The sequence below is a fragment of the Staurois parvus genome, unplaced genomic scaffold, assembly GCF_062004578.1.
Source record: "Staurois parvus isolate SC_StPar_1 unplaced genomic scaffold, SC_StPar_1.0 ptg000244l, whole genome shotgun sequence".
Classification (NCBI taxonomy): domain Eukaryota; kingdom Metazoa; phylum Chordata; class Amphibia; order Anura; family Ranidae; genus Staurois; species Staurois parvus.
In genome coordinates this window covers 9,671,221-9,689,774 of record NW_028318040.1, presented here as the reverse complement: position 1 = coordinate 9,689,774, position 18,554 = coordinate 9,671,221, and the positions used below count along the sequence as shown (strand labels likewise).

The following is an 18,554-nucleotide window of genomic DNA, read 5'->3' as shown; positions in this document are numbered from 1 at the left end:
CAGTTATGGCAAAGTGCCTTCTAGACAATGAATTTGCACTTTGTACTAACAGAGTCTCTTTAAAGTGACACTAATCTCTATTATTCTTTTGCAGCAAAAGACGGTGGCATTTAAGGCTAGGTTCACATATGTGCGGGTGGTGCCGCTGTGGATCCGCACAAAAATCTGTGCAGCCACACCATCCGCACAGAAGAATGCGGACCCGCGGGCGGGTGCCAATAATTTTAATGGCACGCCACCTGCACTGGAAATCGCAACCGTACTGCGTGTCTCGGGGCACGGGAGTCCATTCAAATGAATGGGCTCTCGTGCCCCGCGTAAAACACGGACGACAGAAACGCACATACCGTATGTGAACCAAGGCTTAAGGTGGCTATGCATGGATCAAATTTCTGACAGTTCCTGCTGAATCAACAAAAATGCAAGTTGTGGGTGGCCCTGTAGGCACCACACCACACGACAAAAGTCAATAATTAATTTGACTTTCACCAAAGGAGAAATTTTCACCTGAACAATGACTGCATTCAGCCAGATTGGAATGAAATCTGATGCAATTCTGTGCAGTTCAGTTTTGATGGAAAAATCTATTGGTTCCACATGTATGGTCAGCTTTAGTATTTCTTTCTCTCTTCAGTTGCCATGGTGCTGAATATGGCAATCAGCTATGACACCAGGCACTTGAGAGCTTTAAAGGGCTTAAATACAGCATAGACTGTGCAGGTGCTAGTAGGGAGAGTATAAATGAAAATACTGCAAAAAACATTGGTATGCTTGTTTAAAGATTTAATAACATTTATTACATTAATTATTCTTGAATCTCTCATTAAGGGACAAAGTACTACCAAGATACTGAGTTATGCTGCTGCCTTCAGGAGATTGGATATTGGCAAAGTTGTAAGACAGTCTAGTATAACCCCTCTTACTCCCAGCATGCTTAAGTTTTTTTTCTTTTTTTTTTGCTTGTTGCCTTGGAAAAAGGATATATCTTTTCTCCTCCGAGGTAAGCAAACTAATTTCTTTGACTTTTATCAAGATCCTTTTTTCTTCTGTCAAGCTTCTACAGTTATAGTAAACAGTAGTGCAGTGTTAAAAAAAATCACAATACCATAATATTCAATTCATGAACATGTGTATAACACAATCATTGCAAAAGAAACATGCGTCCCAAAATTGCATAAATATATGAGTGCTTAAAGTGAAAAACCAAAAGTCTAAAATGAAGAGCCAGAAGATATATCAAGCAGTCTTCTAAATACGACAAGAGGAGGACAGATGTGAATCCCAATAGCTTCTGAACCCTGTAGTAAAGCTGCACACTACTTCATTGTGTAAAAGAGGGGGGCTTACCAGAGTTGAATGACCCCCATCGTTGAGTGGTCAAACAGTGCTCTATGCATTCCACAGAATGTCCAATTTCTCTCAAGAACTTTTTCAAAAAATTGGACTAATTTAAAATGACATCCTGAAAGAAAAAAAGAAACACTCTCCACAGTGTAAACCAGTAGCATATACAGAGTTAATGAGGTATATGCACTTACAATGGATAGGTGATGAGCAGGCACTTCAAATCACATATACAGACCATTTGCCAAAAACCAATATGGTCATGGCTGGTTCGCGCATGCGTGTGTCCTGGCTCTGCCCAATGTGTTTCGTCAGAGGTGACATCATCAGGGGGCACAGCTGAGATGAAACATGTTGGCCGGAGCTGGAGCACACACCATTGTGCATATACGAACCAGCCACGGCCATCTTGACTCTTGGCAAAGGCCAAAACATGCTTTTTGGTCCTTGGCTTTAATGACCTGGCTGTTGAAGCCCTGGTCCTGACGGATAGAACCTATCTGCATCATTTATCCCTAGGCTCTAGAATGCTAGGAAATTGAATTCTTGCACAGTGTACCATTGCACCTGGGAAGGCATGTAGTGCAAAGCAAGTAAATTCCATCTCAGGAAGTACTACCCTGTGAAATTAATCCTCTCTTTTCTCCATTTAGGCGTAGACAATCATTTAGCTCTAGTGGTGTTCTTCCAAAGACTGCTTGCCTTTCGTTGCTTAGTGAAAGCATTTGTACAAGATATTGCCCACGTTGTACCCCCGTATGTCTTGTTGAATATGCAGAAAGTGCTTTTTGAACCTACAGCAATATTCCTCTGTTTACTCTCAAGGTTGCATTCCTTATTGCCATCACTTCTGCAAGGAGTTTCTAAGTTAGTGGCCGTAACTTGCAAAGAAACCTTTCTGATGCTATACAGAGACAGGGCTGTCCTCAGACCTAATGCCTAATTTCTTCCCAAGGTGGTTTCTTCCTTTCACCTTAACCAGGACATTGATCTCCCGTTTCTCTGTGCTAGACAACCTTAGAAAATGTGACAACATGTGATGCCTTTCTTAGAAGGCAGATTTAATTTGAGATATTAGCCATGCTTTGACAACTTAGTGAGTTTGTGACTGAAGAAAGGCCAAATTATGTGTTTGCATGTACAAATTCATACTATGAATTTATTAAAGTTTAATATATTATCATTAGTGATATATTTGCTTTAAGTCATAGAGGTCTACCCCCCCACCCAAAGAGAACATACTTTAGCAGTATTGACAGCAGCTCCATATCCTGTTGGAAACCCACATCCAAAAAGACAAATCTTCTCCATGGGTGCTCTGTCATCAATCTTTGCAACAGCATTAGTTGGGGTGACAATATATTCGGAAAAGGTGCTGCACCTTGAAAAATGATTCACAACTTTTCCCTTGTATGAAAACCTTGATGTCCTGTCAGGCATTACATTCTGTGGTTCACAAAACCTGTATGTAAAATAAAAGGGAACAAAAGGACATGCATAACATTTAAGGTTTGCTTTTACTATAATAAATGTATTAAAGGGTTTCAGACTTAAGGGCTCACAATGTGTGCAGTGACCTGCTTTTGTCTGCATCGGATAAACAGTGGGTCACCACTAGGGCACATTGAAAATAACTGTCTTCTATGTGTCCTGTTTACACTACAGCACTGGTGTGATATGCAGTGTATTGTTGTACACACAAATGTAGCATCAAGGGCTTGCTCACACTGTGTGCAGTGACCTGCTTTTTTCTGCATTGGACAAAGATGGGCCATGACTATGGCACATAGGAAATAATTGTTTTCTATTTGTCCTGTTTACACCACAACACTGGTGTTCTATGTGGTGTATTACAGTGTAGAAAAATGCAGCTGGTGTCTGCATGTCACCTCACAGCAGTGCAACACACAATGTGACATTTACAATAAAAAAGATTCCCTTTTTTTGTTTAGTTTTACTATTCATAATGGTAGACAGACAATCCAAGCACAGCACAACATATATTGGTCTTTTATTTTTAAAACGTATGTCAAGGCAAAATAAAAAAAAACTATGCAATACATCTAAGCAGTATATGATCGTTACCCCATATTTTATTCCTTTAACCACTTCATGTCTGGACACTTTTACCCCCTTCCTGTCCAGGCCAATTTTCAGCTTTCAGTGCTGTCACACTTTGAATGACAATTGCGCAGTCATGCAACACTGTACCCATATGAATTTTTTAGCATTTTTTGAGACAGATAAAACTTTATTTTGGTGGTATTTATTCACCACTGGGATTTTTATTTTTTTTGTTATATGAATAAAAAAGTCCAAACATTTTGAAAAAAATGTTTTTCTTATAAAATTTTGCAAATAAATAATATTTCTTCATAAATCTTGGCCAAAATTTATTCAGTTATCTTTTTAGTAAAGAAAATAACCCAAATTAGTTTATAACTAAAAATTATAATTTTTCTGAAATTTTTTTTTACATTTTTATTTTATTTTTTATATTATTTGTTTTTTTTTAAGATACTGTCACCCTAGCTGTACAGTGTCACCATAGTGACACTGTACTACTTGTGGGGGATGATGAAGATTTTTTTTTTTTTACACTGATTGCTTTTACACCCATAAAGGCTGTAAAAGCAATAATTTCTCCTTCTCTCTGGCTGCATTCTTGCAGCCATTGAGAAATACTGTGCGGGCTGTGATTGGTCACAGCTTGTCACATGGTACAAGGCTGTTGTGAATAGCCTTGTACCATGTGATCTCTGTGATCATTCACAAATTTCAAACTTAGTAAGCAGTGATGGCAGAAGTGACATCTTGCTTACACCTAGTCATGTGATCACTGATTAGCCAATCAATTATCACATGATCGAGACCTCACACAGAGGTCTCGTACAACGATCGGTGTCCTCCGAACACAGCGGGTACCAGATCGCGGTGCCGTGCGCTCCCAGGGAACGCACACAATCCAATGAATGACAACCCACCCCTGCACTGTCACCGTCCAGCCGTTTATATACAGCGGCCAGACGGGAAGTGGTTAAGACCCTGCAAGTACAGAAAAATACTTGTTGATTAGCCAGAAATATGCTAACAACACAAGGCCAAACAGTGCCAGCCCTGCTTATCGTCTTTTGATAAACTACCTTACTACTCCCACTGTCTTCTTATCCACAGCATAGGCACTAATTAACTTGTAGTCCAGGATAAGAACTAGGAGGGCTAAATAATCCCTTTGAGTACAGGCAAAGAGCACAAGATGCAGGACAGCTTTGAAATTCTATCAAGATCAATAGGTATTTTTTGCACAGATATAACAAAAGACAAAGGTTTTGACATTTACCTGGATAAACGTTTTAGGCCTCGTTCACATGTGTCTAAGCGTATGTGCTTTTTGCATGTTCTTAGGCATTGCACAGTGGCTAAATGGTTAACACTTCCGTCTGGCAGTGCTAGGGTCATTGGTTTAAATCCCAGCCACATCACAACCTACCTGCAGTTTGCATGTTCTCCCTGTGCCTGTGTGGGTTTACTCTGGTTTCCTCACATACTCCAAAGACATGCTGGTGGGTTAATTGGCTCCTGTCTAAACTGGCCCTAGTATGTGTACTGCACATTATGCCACCACTAGGTTCTACTCTTTGGCTTCTTACAGATGTGAAGAATGTACACCAGTCTGCATCACAGGCAGAAGTATGGTCCACAGGCAGTATAACTGAACAAAAATATTGCTTGTGATAAGGGAAACAAATCTGTAGACAGATGAGACACACAACTTCAATAAAATCTGTGCCTTCTAATACTTACTTCGATTCCATACAAAGGTTGCTGTGAGGGTGTATACAAGTAGTGCACTTTCTACACTGAGGAAGCCAAAGTGGAATGACCTTGTCTCCTAAAAATATGAAAAAAATTATGTGAATATGTGAATACATTATTTTAGTTGTAAATTTAGTGTATACTTTATTTCAATATACTATTCTTCGTAATTAAAAAGATATGGCATAAGGTTGCAAGCTATAACATATTATACCATATTAAACTACAGCACATTTGATGAGGAAATGAAATGATCTTTATCCGATTACTGACTTGTTATGCTTTGCTCTGTATTGTGTCTCTGTGTGGAGATGGCCATTGTGGTAGAGGCAGAACTTTGCTTCCTCATGTCATAGCTGTCCCCCTGATTACTGGTCATCTACACTATGACTGATTGAGGAATAGGCAGCAGCTGGAAATGTTCAGAAAATATAGATATACTAAATGAATAAAGTAAAATAGAAGCAGGTAAATCTTTGTCTGCAGATCATCAGGCACTGCTTTATCTCCAGCAAGAGAAAAATTGAGCAGCAGCAGTGACATTATCAAATCACACTCTAAATCACCTGAGACTACCAGTCATAGGCACACAGTACCCTACGGTGGCCATGCATGTAGCAATTTTTGATCAAATTATACACAGACGATCACAAAGAAGTGGTTTATCATTGATGAAAATATCAATGTAACAAATATGGTATTATTCTGTATATTGCAATCAACTGAAAATATCAATCTAATGTACAATCTACAGTATGTGTTATGTAAATGATCAATTAAAAACTCAATCATTGAATTATTTAATTGATCTCAGTTATGATTGGTTCTCTAGACACATGCAGATATTTGTTTGGTCAATCAGAAGTGATTGAAATAATTCCACCACAGTCAATTGTCTTAGAAGAGGAAAACGTGATTGAGAGTTCACTATATCAAACAAACGGAAAATCTTTGATTTGTGATTTTTATTCGAAGTAGCCATTATCAACTTAGTTCATATTGTTTCCACTAACAGTCCTAAGGAAAAGTCAGCCAAATTAGCTGATTTCCAGATAAAAAAAGGCACCATAAGTGTTTTTATCTATACCATAGCCGTCAACTCAACAGGAAAACTTGGAAAGCACCCATTTTTAAAGGTCTTCTCTGGGGTCTTGCAGCAGGTTAGGTAAGTATGCAGCATCTGGGAGAGGATCTGTATGTTCCAAAGACTCCGGAGACCCGCATCTATAGGTTGCACTGTGAAGGAGGTAATGTCACCTCAGAGGTGGAAGCAGAAGGAGCAAAATGCTGAGGGTGCAGAGAGCAAACTTCAAGGCTCGATGTCTCCTCCTCTCTTGATGTGATGTAATGTGACATGTGTGAAGAAGGGTTGGGGACGTGGGGGAGGGGGTGGGGCTAGTGGTAGGTTTTCTGGGTGGCAGGAGGATGCTGACTGCAGTGACTGGTAGACAGGCACAGGGTCAGGGGTGTTGGGATTCAGGGAGGTGTAGTGACAGAGTTGCTAGAAGGCATGGAGATGTAGAGCCAGGGTAATAGGAGGCAGGGAACTGTAGTTTATGGGGTACTGGGAGGCAAGGGTGTGTAGTATCAGAGGTCCTGGAAGGCAGGGAAGTACAGTCTCAGGAGTGTTCGGTGGTAGAAAGTGCAGTCTCAGAGTTGCTGAGAGACATGGAGTTGCGGTGTAATGAGTGCTGGGAGGCAGGGAGGTGCAGTGTCATTGGTGCTGGGAGCACACCACAATGCAAGGTTGTTAAAAAACAGCAGGTCAGGGGTTTCTTCCATTGCTGTGTTGGTAACTCATTCTTGATGAATGGGCTGTCTTATTGCAACACACATCAATACCAAACACAAAATACCAAACCATAACATGTATGCAGTATCGCACCACAGTGGAACAGTAACAGCTTAGTGAGCTCTAATAATTTTATCAAATCAATTTCTTTGATTTCATATTTTGATCTGCACTACTGACCATGTGATGTATGGACTCCAGGGACCTAGGAGTGGTCTTTCCAAAATGGAAGACAGTGTTTGCTCTCCAGTATGTACATTTTATCTACGTTGACATCAAGATGATAGGTACTGTGTGTAATTGTTTCGCTGAATAGCTAGTATTAAAAATAAATGAAACTCAAGTTGTAAAAGTCCAAACATGGTTAATTGGGTTTGTATGCCGGAAACAGAAAGTGCATAGTAACAAAGAAACAGTAATAGATGTACTTTAATTAGTTGCACTTTTTGCATCCCTTTTGGCCTTTTCACTTTTCTAATTTATAGTTGTGTTTACACATGATTTATTGGACATTTTAAACTGATTTCCAAAACATTTTCTCAAAATTAAAATACCTGGTTTTAAATGGGTTACGCCTTTTCCAACACTTTCAATTATTCCAGCTCCCTCATGGCCAAAGATAGCTGGAAACTGTATCCCTTTTAGAGTACCATGGATTCCATGATCATCTGTCCGACATATTCCTGTGCTCACCATCTGAAGATTTTAAAAAGAAGAAAGAGTACCTGTTCTTTATCCTAAACCTATTTGATGTTGACTAAACTATTTTGATATAATAAAGGCTATTCATACACAAAAAATGTTTGGTTAAACCCAAAAGTGCTTTTATTCAACATTACTTTTCCTTTATACTGGCTTTTCAAAATATGTTCAATCCCTTAGAGTATATTGGTTGCAGACCTGTTTTGGATGGGTCACCACGAAAACACAGCAAACTCTGTACTCCTGCGCTTCTGGATGGACTCGGCTAGGGTTATGGTAAAATCACAGATATCCTGGAAAATGCACTCCTTGCTGCCCTCAACGGACCGGGATAGTCCAATGTCACTGAATACAAAGAAAAACAAACAAAGGGCGCACCGGCCTAGTGCATTATCGTAAAAAATTTATTGGAAGGATAAAAAGTATCATACTCGCAATAAGCAACCAGGTCAAAGGCACATTACACTAAACAGCAGTGTCCAATCCACATTGCATGTAAGTCCAAAAAATGAAACCCTGGACTAACTCTTCCTCAGAGCCACCAGGTGGCTTTGAGAAAGAGGTTGAGACCTTGAAACACGTTAGCCTGTTGGAAGTCCATGGTTCCATTTTTTGGACTTACGTGCAATGTGGATTGGAAACCGCTGTTTAGTGTGATGTGCCTTTGACATGTTTGCCTATTGTGAGCACGATACTTACTTTTTATCCTTCCAATACATTTTTTACTATAATGCACTAGGCCGGTGCGCCCTCTGTTTGTTTTTCTTTGTATCCAGTTGGATGGGTCACCACACTGTGTACATGTACCGCATCTCTTGCCTTGTGCCCCAAAGCTGCTGCTGCTGCCTGCCATGATTTTTACTCATCTGCTCTGGCGGCGGAGAAGGGGAGTATAGGCAGAGCGGTGGCAAGAACAGCTTGCTTGCACCTTGCATAGTGCTGGCTACTGAGAAGGATGTGACAACAGATGAAGTACAGTCTCAGGGGTGTTGGGTGGCAGGTGGTGCATTGCCAGGGTTGCTGGGAATCAGGGAAGTGTAGTGCCATGTGTGCTGGGAGGTAGGGAAGTGCAGGAGCACAGATTAGCTCAGAGGTGTAGTGCAGATGGGTTCATTGGTGGAGGAGTAGTGCAGGGGGTGTAGAGGTGAGCTGTGGTGGAAGAAGCGTACAAGGGTTGCAGAGGTGAGTAGTGATGGAAGAGGAATGCAGAGGAACAAAGGGAGGCAGGGATGAGTGATGGACAAGAGGCGTGGCGATGAGAATTGGATGAGAGGTACAGAGGTCAGTAGTAAACAAGTAATACAGAGGGATGCAGAGGTGAAACAAAAGATTCAGATATGCACAATGGGCAAGGAGTGCAGGTCTTACAAAGCTGAGTGATGGAGGAGGGGTGCAGGGGTGAGCAGTGGTAGAAGAGGGGTAGAGGGGTAGCAGTGGTGGAAATGGGGTGCAGGGGGAAGAAGGGGAAGGCAGTAGTGAGTGGTGGACAAGAGGTGCAGAAATGGGCTTTGGATTAATGGCACAGAGGTCAGCAGAGGACAAGAGGTGCAAAGGTGAGCTATGAACTAGGAGTGCAGAGGTGAGTGGGTTATGAAGAGTGGACAAGGGGTGCAGGGATTGCAGAGCTGAGTGGTCTACAAGAGAGACAGGGGTGTGGAGGTGAGTGGTGGAGGAGGGGTACAGAAGTGAGAGATGGGTGAGAGGTGCGGAGATGTGCAGGGGACAGAGAGTGTAGACATAAAGTGTACAAAAGCAACAGGGGTGCAGACGTGCTTCATGAAACAAAAGGTGTAGGTGAGTGGTGGACAAGGGGTGCATAGGTAAACAGTCCATAATTTTTTAAGCAAATGGCCAAGCTTTAATACTTCCGTTTACATGATCGCCTGGGTCTCTTTACCTCCTGTTGAAAAACACCAGTATATATTGAGTAAAACTTGGTTTCCATTGTTGTTTTGAAAACATTTTTATATACTAGCAAAAGTGTGCCCATTCCTGAACTCTTTTTTTTTCTTTAATACTCTTGAGTTGACCTTGCACACCAACTTGTAATTTCATGATGCAAATATTAGAACAGATTGGCGTTTTATGTTGTTTTCCACAGTGCATATAAAGATTTGTATGCAATTAGAAAACAGATTACAAAAAAGTTTCACCTTAATCCGAACTTCATCTGCTTTTGGTGGTTGTACGTCGATCTCCTCAATTGCCAGCGGCTGATTTGCGGCCCAGGCCACAGCAGCTTTGCATTTTATAACCTGTATACAAAATAAAAGTGCAGCTAAGGAGAAGAGTACAGATGCTTTGCTATGGTACTATCAGACATTTTGTTGTGGTACTATCAGACATTTTGTTGTGGTACTATTAGACATTTTGTTGTGGTACTATTAGACATTTTGTTGTGGTACTATCAGACATTTTGTTGTGGTACTATTAGACATTTTGTTGTGGTACAATCAGGCATTTTGTTGTGGTACTATCAGACATTTTGTTGTGGTACTATCAGACATTTTGTTGTGGTACTATCAGACATTTTGTTGTGGTACTATCAGACATTTTGTTGTGGTTGTGGTACTATTAGACATTTTGTTGTGGTACTATCAGAGATTTTGTTGTGGTACTATTAGACATTTTGTTGTGGTACTATTAGACATTTTGTTGTGGTACTATAAGACATTTTGTTGTGGTACTATTAGACATTTTGTTGTGGTACTATCAGACATTTTGTTGTGGTACAATCAGGCATTTTGTTGTGGCACTATTAGACATTTGAGGCTTATTCAGTGCAATAAGGAATGTTGCAACCTTATTGAAGTGCTGTAAACCATAGCAACTAATCAGATTTCACTTTAATGTATTATGATAAATAAAGAAATTGTTTCTAATTGTTTTTTTTTTCAGGAAAATTGCATGTTTCCCATATACACTGTTCTCTGCAGTACCTTACTGAAGTATATAACATTGAAATGTGAGCTGTTTTCAATGCAAAAAGATTTCTGTTTCTGTCTTCGGATACGTTCAGCCCTAGCAGACAGAAAAGACATATTGGTGACCCATATTTTTTCTACTGCCCTTAAAGTGGTTGTAAAGGCTTGAAGTTTTTTTACCTTCATGCATTCTATACATGAAGGTAAAAAACCTTCTGTGTGCAGCATCCCCCCTAACACTCACCTAAGCCCCATCTCGATCCAGCAATGTGCACTGGAGTCTCAGCTATCCCAGGAGTCCTGCTCCTCATTGGCTGAGACAGCAGCGGGGGCAGGGCCGGTGCTACACTATTTTGTGCCCTAGGCAAGACCAGCTACTTGCACCATAAAAAAAAAAAATTATTATAAACAGTAGAAAATATTAAATCAACAAAACATGAAACTGCTAAATTTCTTTTAATTTGCAAAATTAGGTGCCAAAAGATGCCAGCAGCACCAATATTAAACACAAAATATATATTAACCAAATATAACTTAACTGTATTAGAGACAGAGAAACTAAAAAAAAAAAGAGAGAGAGAGAGAGAGAGTTATACAACTCCACAGTGATCAGCATCCCTGAGAAGAACACTGGAAGGAGCGGCAGCTCAGCTGCTACACTGGCCCCAGACACCCGGCATCTCCCTCTGTCCTTTCTTCCTCCTCCTCTACCATCCCTCCCCTCAGCTGAAGGATCATTCATGATGTGGCGGCGTCCCACACGATCAATCAAAATCTGCTCCGACCATTATCTGCCCCCCTCATCCACCTGTAACTTCCATTACCCATTATCCTTTTAGGCGTGGCTCTCCTCTGATGGCTCCTGTCAGGGTGTGGAGTCCAGGCTGCGGCTCTTAGTGAGGACAGGCGGCCTTCCAGCACTACACCGCATCCCTCTCATACACATCGGGCCCCGATCATCCTACTCGCATAGGGTTAACACTGCAACCAGAGCACACCCCTGCCTATTGATTGGCTCCAGCTGTGTAGAAGAAGGCAGAGCCAGAGCAGGACACGCTCCAGTCACTAGCCGGCTCCTTGTTACAGCTAGAGGATTGTGTGTACCAGTGTGTGTACCAGAGATGTACGGACCAATCCTTCGTTCAGAGACATCTGACCACCCGGGGTCCTGGACTAATTTCATCACTTCTCATCCTAGGGGGAGCCAGCACTTCACTGCTACATGGAATACTGAATATATACATGGTCATGTATGTGGACAGGCTGTGAGACAATTGTGCAGCATAAAAATACCATCATTCCCTCATTATTCCCTGTGTATGCGAAGAGGAGGACTCTGCAGAGAAAAGAAGAATTCCTACAAGAGATCCATAGGCCACACAGAGAGAGTGTTGGTCCTGTCCTGCACCCAGGTGCCCCTAGGTGGCAGTGCGCACTAGGTGGTTGCCTAGTTTTCCTAGTGTATTCCAAGCATCAACTACTCTTTCAGTAAGAAAAGAAAACTTTCTAAGATTCGTTTTGAACTCTACTCCTGTAAATTTGAGGTCATGTCCCTGTGTTTTGATCATAGCTTTACAGTATATTGAAAATCCTACCCTCCTAAACCGTATTCACTCCCTTGATGTATTTAAAGGTTTCAGTCATGTCTCCCCTTTCCCTTCTTTCCTCCAGACTGTACATATTAAGCTCCTGAAGTCTCTCCTGATATGTTTTATCCCTCAGACCTTTCACCTTTTTTGTGGCCCATCTCTAAATCTGTTCTATCTTATCAATATCTTTTTATAAGAGAGGTCCCCAGAACTGGGCGCAGTATTCTAAATTAGGTCTTACTCAGCTCCTTAATGTGTAGTGAGATATAACTCAGATTAGCCATGGAAAGAGCTCTAGAGAGATCTCTTAATTTTGAAATAGAAGCCCTAATATCAATAGCTGGTGTTTATTGGATGATATACATCCTTTTCTTTTGAATTCTGTTAATTTGTGACCTATCTGTATTGATCCACATGTATATCTTAAGTTTTACCAGCGTGTATTTGTGCTTCACTGTATATGCTCACTGTTAGGCACACATTGGGTAAAAGGGAAGGAAGGGGTTTTTCAGAGTTCTTAAATTGTTCTCAATAAAAAAAAATTTTGATTAACCCCTTCACGCGGCGCCTTCCGAACCTTTAAGGGGTCCAGAAGCCGGGAGATGGGGCGGGGTTTAGGGACATGTGACCACCGTGACGCGCCATCACGGCGGTCACATGATCGGGAAAGTTCCTGATCGAAAGAGCAGATCGGGACCTTTCCATGAGTACCGAACATGTGTGCTGGGAGCGCGCAGGGCGCGCGCTCTCGGCACATATGTCCTTTTTTAATAGAATGCAAATGTGCACCCACTCAGCGTCTAGGCCCAGACGCCGGGAGGCCGCACATTTGTGTACAGCCGGTGTGAAGAGGTTAAAAAAATGAGATCTAAATGAAAGATTTATATTGGGGAATCAGGACCTTGCTGGTGACCCCTCTAGTGATCCATCCTAGAATTCTATTAGCTTTTTCCACTGCCGGGCCACACTATTTGCTCATTTTGCAATCATCTTAAATAAGTACCAACCATTTTTTTGCCTCTGTAGTGCTGGCCAACACTGTACCCCCAATATTGTGATCTGTTAAGGGATTATTGTACATTTAAAAACTTTGAACTGCAGTTTCCACTACTTTGACCAATCTTCAAGCAATGCTAAGTCATGGTCCAAGTTACAGGCAAGAAGACATACCTTACCCACAAAATGTTTAGTTATATCACTTACAAGAGATTAAACAGACAAAGATCTAGTACAGAGCCTTGTGGTACACCACTAGTAACTAGTCTCTGTTCTGAATGAACAACCACACTCTCATATCTGTCCTATGGCCAATTGCAGATCCACTGAACCACCAAAGGGTCCCAACTTTTTTCTGAGATTCTTATGTGGAACTGTATCGATTGCTTTGCTGAAATCAGGATAGGCTATGTCCACAGCACCCTCCTGTCCAAAACATTAGTGATATATTTAACTGCCTCCTGCAGTCGTACTGGCAAATGACAGATGGGTGGGAGCTTTCTTGTTCTCGGAGTAAATCATATGACGTCATTCTACTGTAGCCACGCATGCCCGGGGGTGCGGTGCTGTGATCGGTGGTGCACTGTGTCCCTAGGACACAATTGATCACTGATCGCGGTAAAGAGCAGAAGACTTTTGTTCTTTACCATGTGATCAACTGTATCCAATCACAGCTGATCACATCTAAACAGGAAATGCCAGTTATCGACAGAAGAGCTGATGAGCGGAAATCTTCAGAGGAGACATCTACAGTACACTGATAATGAGGGAACTGATCATAAGTGCCCTGAATATCAGTGCAGCCCCATTAGTGCCCATCAATGATGCCTGTCAGTGCCCATCTGTGCAGCCTGTCAGGGCCCCCTCATCAGTACACTCTATTAGTATCCATTAGTGCCTGTCAGTGCCCATCATTGCCACCTATCAGTGCCACCTATCAATACCCATCAGTGCCACATATGAGTTCCCATCAGTGATGATGTCAGTGCCCATCAGTGATGCCTGTCTTTTTTGCTCCAAAATTGTCAGTCTTTTTTGTTTGTTTAGCAAAAAATAGAAAACCACAGAGGTGATTAAATTCCACCAAAAGAAAGCTCTATATGTATGTCTCAAAAAAATGATAACATTTTCATTTAGGTACAGTGTTGCATGATCGCGCAATAGTCATTCAAAGTGCGACAGCACTACAAGCTGAAAATTGGCCTTATCAGGAAGGTGGTGAAAGTGCCCAGTAGGCAAGTGGTAAAAAATGTAACCAGTTTAGTAGTGACATGATCAACTTTCAGTAAAGCCATGCTGCTTTGGGTCCTGCAAATTGTGTTTTTAAATGATCCTTCTTGTTAGGAGTGATTTCATTAACCAGTTGCTGTCTGCCCTATAGCAGTTTTACTCAGGGGTGGACTGACAACCCATGGGGCCCCCGGGCAATAGGGGATCATGGGGCCCCTGTGTTCTTGCCCAAACTCAAAAAAGCCTATGAAAAAGGTACCAGGGGCATCTCATGGGGCCCCCTACTGACCCTGGGCCCTCGGGCAGTACCCGAGTTTCCAAATGGTCAGTCCGCCCCTGGTTTTACTGTTACAGTGCGTCCCTCCTGTGCAAAATCATGTATATATACGTGATTTTGCACTTCCGCTTCACGAGGGGTGCGCGTGTGCCTCCGTAGGGTCGCTTCTGCTGTAAACTGTCACAGCAGAAGCAGATCTCCAAGTCCTGGCGACCATCGCAGATTGTCGGGCAGGGAGGAAGAGAGCTGGGAATACAATCCATCACTTCCTCTTGTACCAGATAAAGACATTTTATTTTTTTTAACTTTTTATTGAATGTTTTATAATAGAAAATACAAAATATTTTTTTGTTTATAACGCAAAAAGTAAAAATCACACAGGTAATCAAATACCATCAAAAGGAAGCTCTATTTGTGGGGGGAAAAATTACATAAATTAAATTTGGGTTCAGCGCTGCATGACTGCGCAATTGTCAGTTAAACCCAGCTCAGTATCGGAAAAAATGGCCTGGTCAGGAAGGGGGATAAATCTTCCGGAGCTGAAGTGGCTAACTTGGCTACAACAAATGGTATACTAACTGGTCTGTAAGTTTACGTGAAGCATAGATTGAGATCTTTGGCACCATATACAGTATATCCCTGTGGAGATACTGGAGACAATAGGGAAACTTTTCTGCACAGTGTATATTGCTTGTTCAGCAATGAAGTGTCAAAATTATCCATTGCGATCAGATGGTGCTTTGTGGGAAACAAGTTAAAGGAAAAGTATCGTTTTGATGACTATAGTCAGTATCATTTAGTGTTATTATTTTTAGAAATACATACAGTAGAAAAGAAATCAGCTTGATTTAAATGATCTTATTAATGTGTTGGTATACCTCATTGCTGTGAATAATTTGTGATCATTCAGTATATCATGTAAATATTGTCAATTGTCACCAAGGGAGAAAGTGATGAGAAATCCTAAATTTTACAACTGTCACCAGAAGAGCAAGTCAGGGGACAACTTCCAATAGGGACACCTGTGACAAGTGCCTAAGATATTCCCCTTAATAAAAAACTACCAAACTGGACACAATCCAAGAAAAACTTTAAGGAATAATTGCAAAGTCTTAAGTTCACATATACTTTAAAAAAAACACTAGAATAACTCAAAATGTGTGTTCAATCATGTTTACCAAGAAGTGGAAATTTTGATTTAGTGTTGTAATTAGCAATACTCCTTATAATTTAAGATAATCATGATTAATTTTTAAGGTTTTTATGTACTGAGCCTGAAAATTCCTACCTTTCCTGTAGTACTCATTGTTATAATACTGTCTTCCCTTTAGCCAGCTTTTCTTGTGTGCAGTTTAGTAGCACGTCTCTTTAGTCAATCCCTCTAGACCTAAAATCGAATGCCACTACTTCAGGCCAAGTACTTTGGACTTTGCAAGTTAATTTTTATCTGAAATATTTATATTTGACGTGAGAGTGCATTGCCAATTAAGGTGGAACTGCTGTGGCTAGGACGGGCGCCTTGTACAGGCACAATCACGTACTTGTACATCACGGTCTTCTTCCAACCCCCAGTTACCCAAGCTGTCATTGGCTTCAGGACCAGTTTGCTAGCGAATCCCGGCCCATGATTTTGTCCTGGACCCTGCTGATTGCATGCAACCAATGACAGATCAAACAGATCAAACAGATTTGTAAAAACAGGTAGATCTATATAACGGTTTCTTCTCTTTCTGAACCCTTTTCGGTTCAGGAAGAGAAAAGAGAACATCATTGTGAGTAAAAGCAGCACAGTTTGCACCCATACATCTTAGTTAGGCACATTTAACCCTTTGATTGCCCTCATTAACCCTTTGATCACCCCTGTCACCTAGCCAGTGCCATTAGTACAGTGTCAGTGTAGTATTTTTCACTGATCTGTACTACTGTCACTAGCAATATCAGATAGCTTCAGACAGCACCAGGGTCAGTTAGTGTCCATCCCAGCCAAAGTCAGCTATCGTTAGTGTGCGGGCATTCTATCGGTCGCTGATCACAGTCATTGCTAGTATAGTGTCTGATCGATATAGAGTTGTGCTCAAAAGTTTTCATACCCTGGCAGATATTGTGAAATTTTGGCATTGATATTAAAAATATGACTGATCATACCAAAAAACTTGTTTATTTAACCACTTGAGCCCCAGAGGATTTACCCCCCTTAATGACCAGGCCTTTTTTTGCTGTTTGGCGCTGCACTAATTCAAATAATTGCGCGGTCATGCAATGCTGTACCCAAACAAAATTTACGTCCTTTTTTTCACACAAATAGAGCTTTCTTTTGGTGGTATTTTATCACCTGTGCGCTTTTTATTTTTTGCGCTATAAACAAAAAAACCACGAAAATTTTGAAAAAAAACAATATTTTCTACTTTCAGCTATAAAAAATATATCGTAAACTCAAAGTTAGTCATAAATTTAAGCCAAAATGTATTCTGCTACATGTTTTTGGTAAAAAAAATCCCGTGCATTAGCAGGCAAACTGGCGCTATCTAGGAGGGGCTCTAACACTATCGGAAGTCACCAGTGACACTAATACAGTGATCAGTAAAAATCTGTTCACTGTAATCAATGACACTGGTGACAGGGCAGTGAAAGGGGTTAACTGGGGGGGGGGGGCCAATTAAGGGGTTAAATGGGATTTCTGGTGCACTAGCGGGCAAACTGGCGCTATCTGGGAGGGGCGCTAACACTATCGGAAGTCGCCAGCGACACTGATACAGTGATCAGTAAAAATCTGTTCACTGATCAATGACACTGGTGACAGGGCAGTGAAGGGGTCAACTAAGGGGGGGCGATCAAGGGGTTAGACAGGATTATTGGTGTATTAGCAGGCAATCTGGCGCTATCTGGGAGGGGCGCTAACACTATCGGAAGTCGCCAGCGACACTGATACAGTGATCAGTAAAAATCGGTTCACTGATCAGTGACACTGGTGACAGGGCAGTGAAGGGGTTAACTGGGGGGGGAGATTAAGGGGTTAAATGGGATTACTGGTGTACTGGCGGGCAATCTGGCGCTATCTGGGAGGGGCGCTAACACTATCAGAAGTTGCCAGCGACACTGATACAGTGATCGGTAAAAATTGGTTCACTGATCAGTGACACTGGTGACAGGGCAGTGAAGGGGTTAACTGGGGGGGCGATAAAGGGGTTAAACGGGATTACTGGTGTACTGGCGGGCAATCTGGCGCTATCTGGGAGGGGCGCTAACACTATCAGAAGTCGCCAGCGACACTGATACAGTGATCAGTAAAAATCGGTTCACTGATCAGTGACACTGGTGACAGGGCAGTGAAGGGGTTAACTGGGGGGGGGAGATTAAGGGGTTAAATGGGATTACTGGTGTACTGGCGGGCAAACTGGCGCTATCTGGGAGGGGCGCTAACACTATCGGAAGTCGCCAGCGACACTGATACAGTGATCAGTAAAAATTGGTTCTCTGATCAGTGACACTGGTGACAGGGCAGTGAAGGGGTTAACTGGGGGGGGGCGATCAAGGGGTTAAACGGGATTACTGGTGTACTGGCGGGCAAACTGGCGCTATCTGGGAGGGGCACTAACTCTATCGGAAGTCGCCAGCGACACTGATCAGTAAAAATCGCTTCACTGATCAGTGACACTGGTGACAGGGCAGTGAAGGGGTTAACTGGGGGGGGGGGGCGATCAGGGGGTTAAATGTGTCCTAGGTGTGTTCTAACTGTAGTGTAGTGCTTGTGTACTCACTTTTACTGTGTCTTCTTCTCTGTCTAAAACGGAATGTGTCCAGGCAGAGAAGAATGACATCATATCCTGCCCTGTGTATATGTCAACACAGGACAGGATAGGACAGGGACCGATCATGTGATTTCA

At 41.9% G+C, this 18,554-nt stretch overlaps 1 protein-coding gene across 1 annotated transcript in view; it reads right to left on the bottom strand.

The window, feature by feature from the left end:
* The window catches only part of LOC149459873 (alcohol dehydrogenase 1-like), a 32,762-nt gene extending 16,658 nt beyond the window's left edge, over positions 1–16,104 (bottom strand). The window contains exons 1-5 of the mRNA XM_089680568.1: positions 15,959–16,104; positions 9,808–9,909; positions 7,507–7,648; positions 5,149–5,236; positions 2,587–2,806 (exon numbers count right to left, since the gene is read on the bottom strand). Of these exons, the coding sequence (XP_089536694.1) occupies positions 2,587–2,806; positions 5,149–5,236; positions 7,507–7,648; positions 9,808–9,909; positions 15,959–15,976 (570 nt within the window). The 5' untranslated portion in view covers positions 15,977–16,104. The remainder of the gene's footprint in view (positions 1–2,586; positions 2,807–5,148; positions 5,237–7,506; positions 7,649–9,807; positions 9,910–15,958) is intronic.
* Between the last annotated feature and the right edge of the window lie 2,450 nt (positions 16,105–18,554).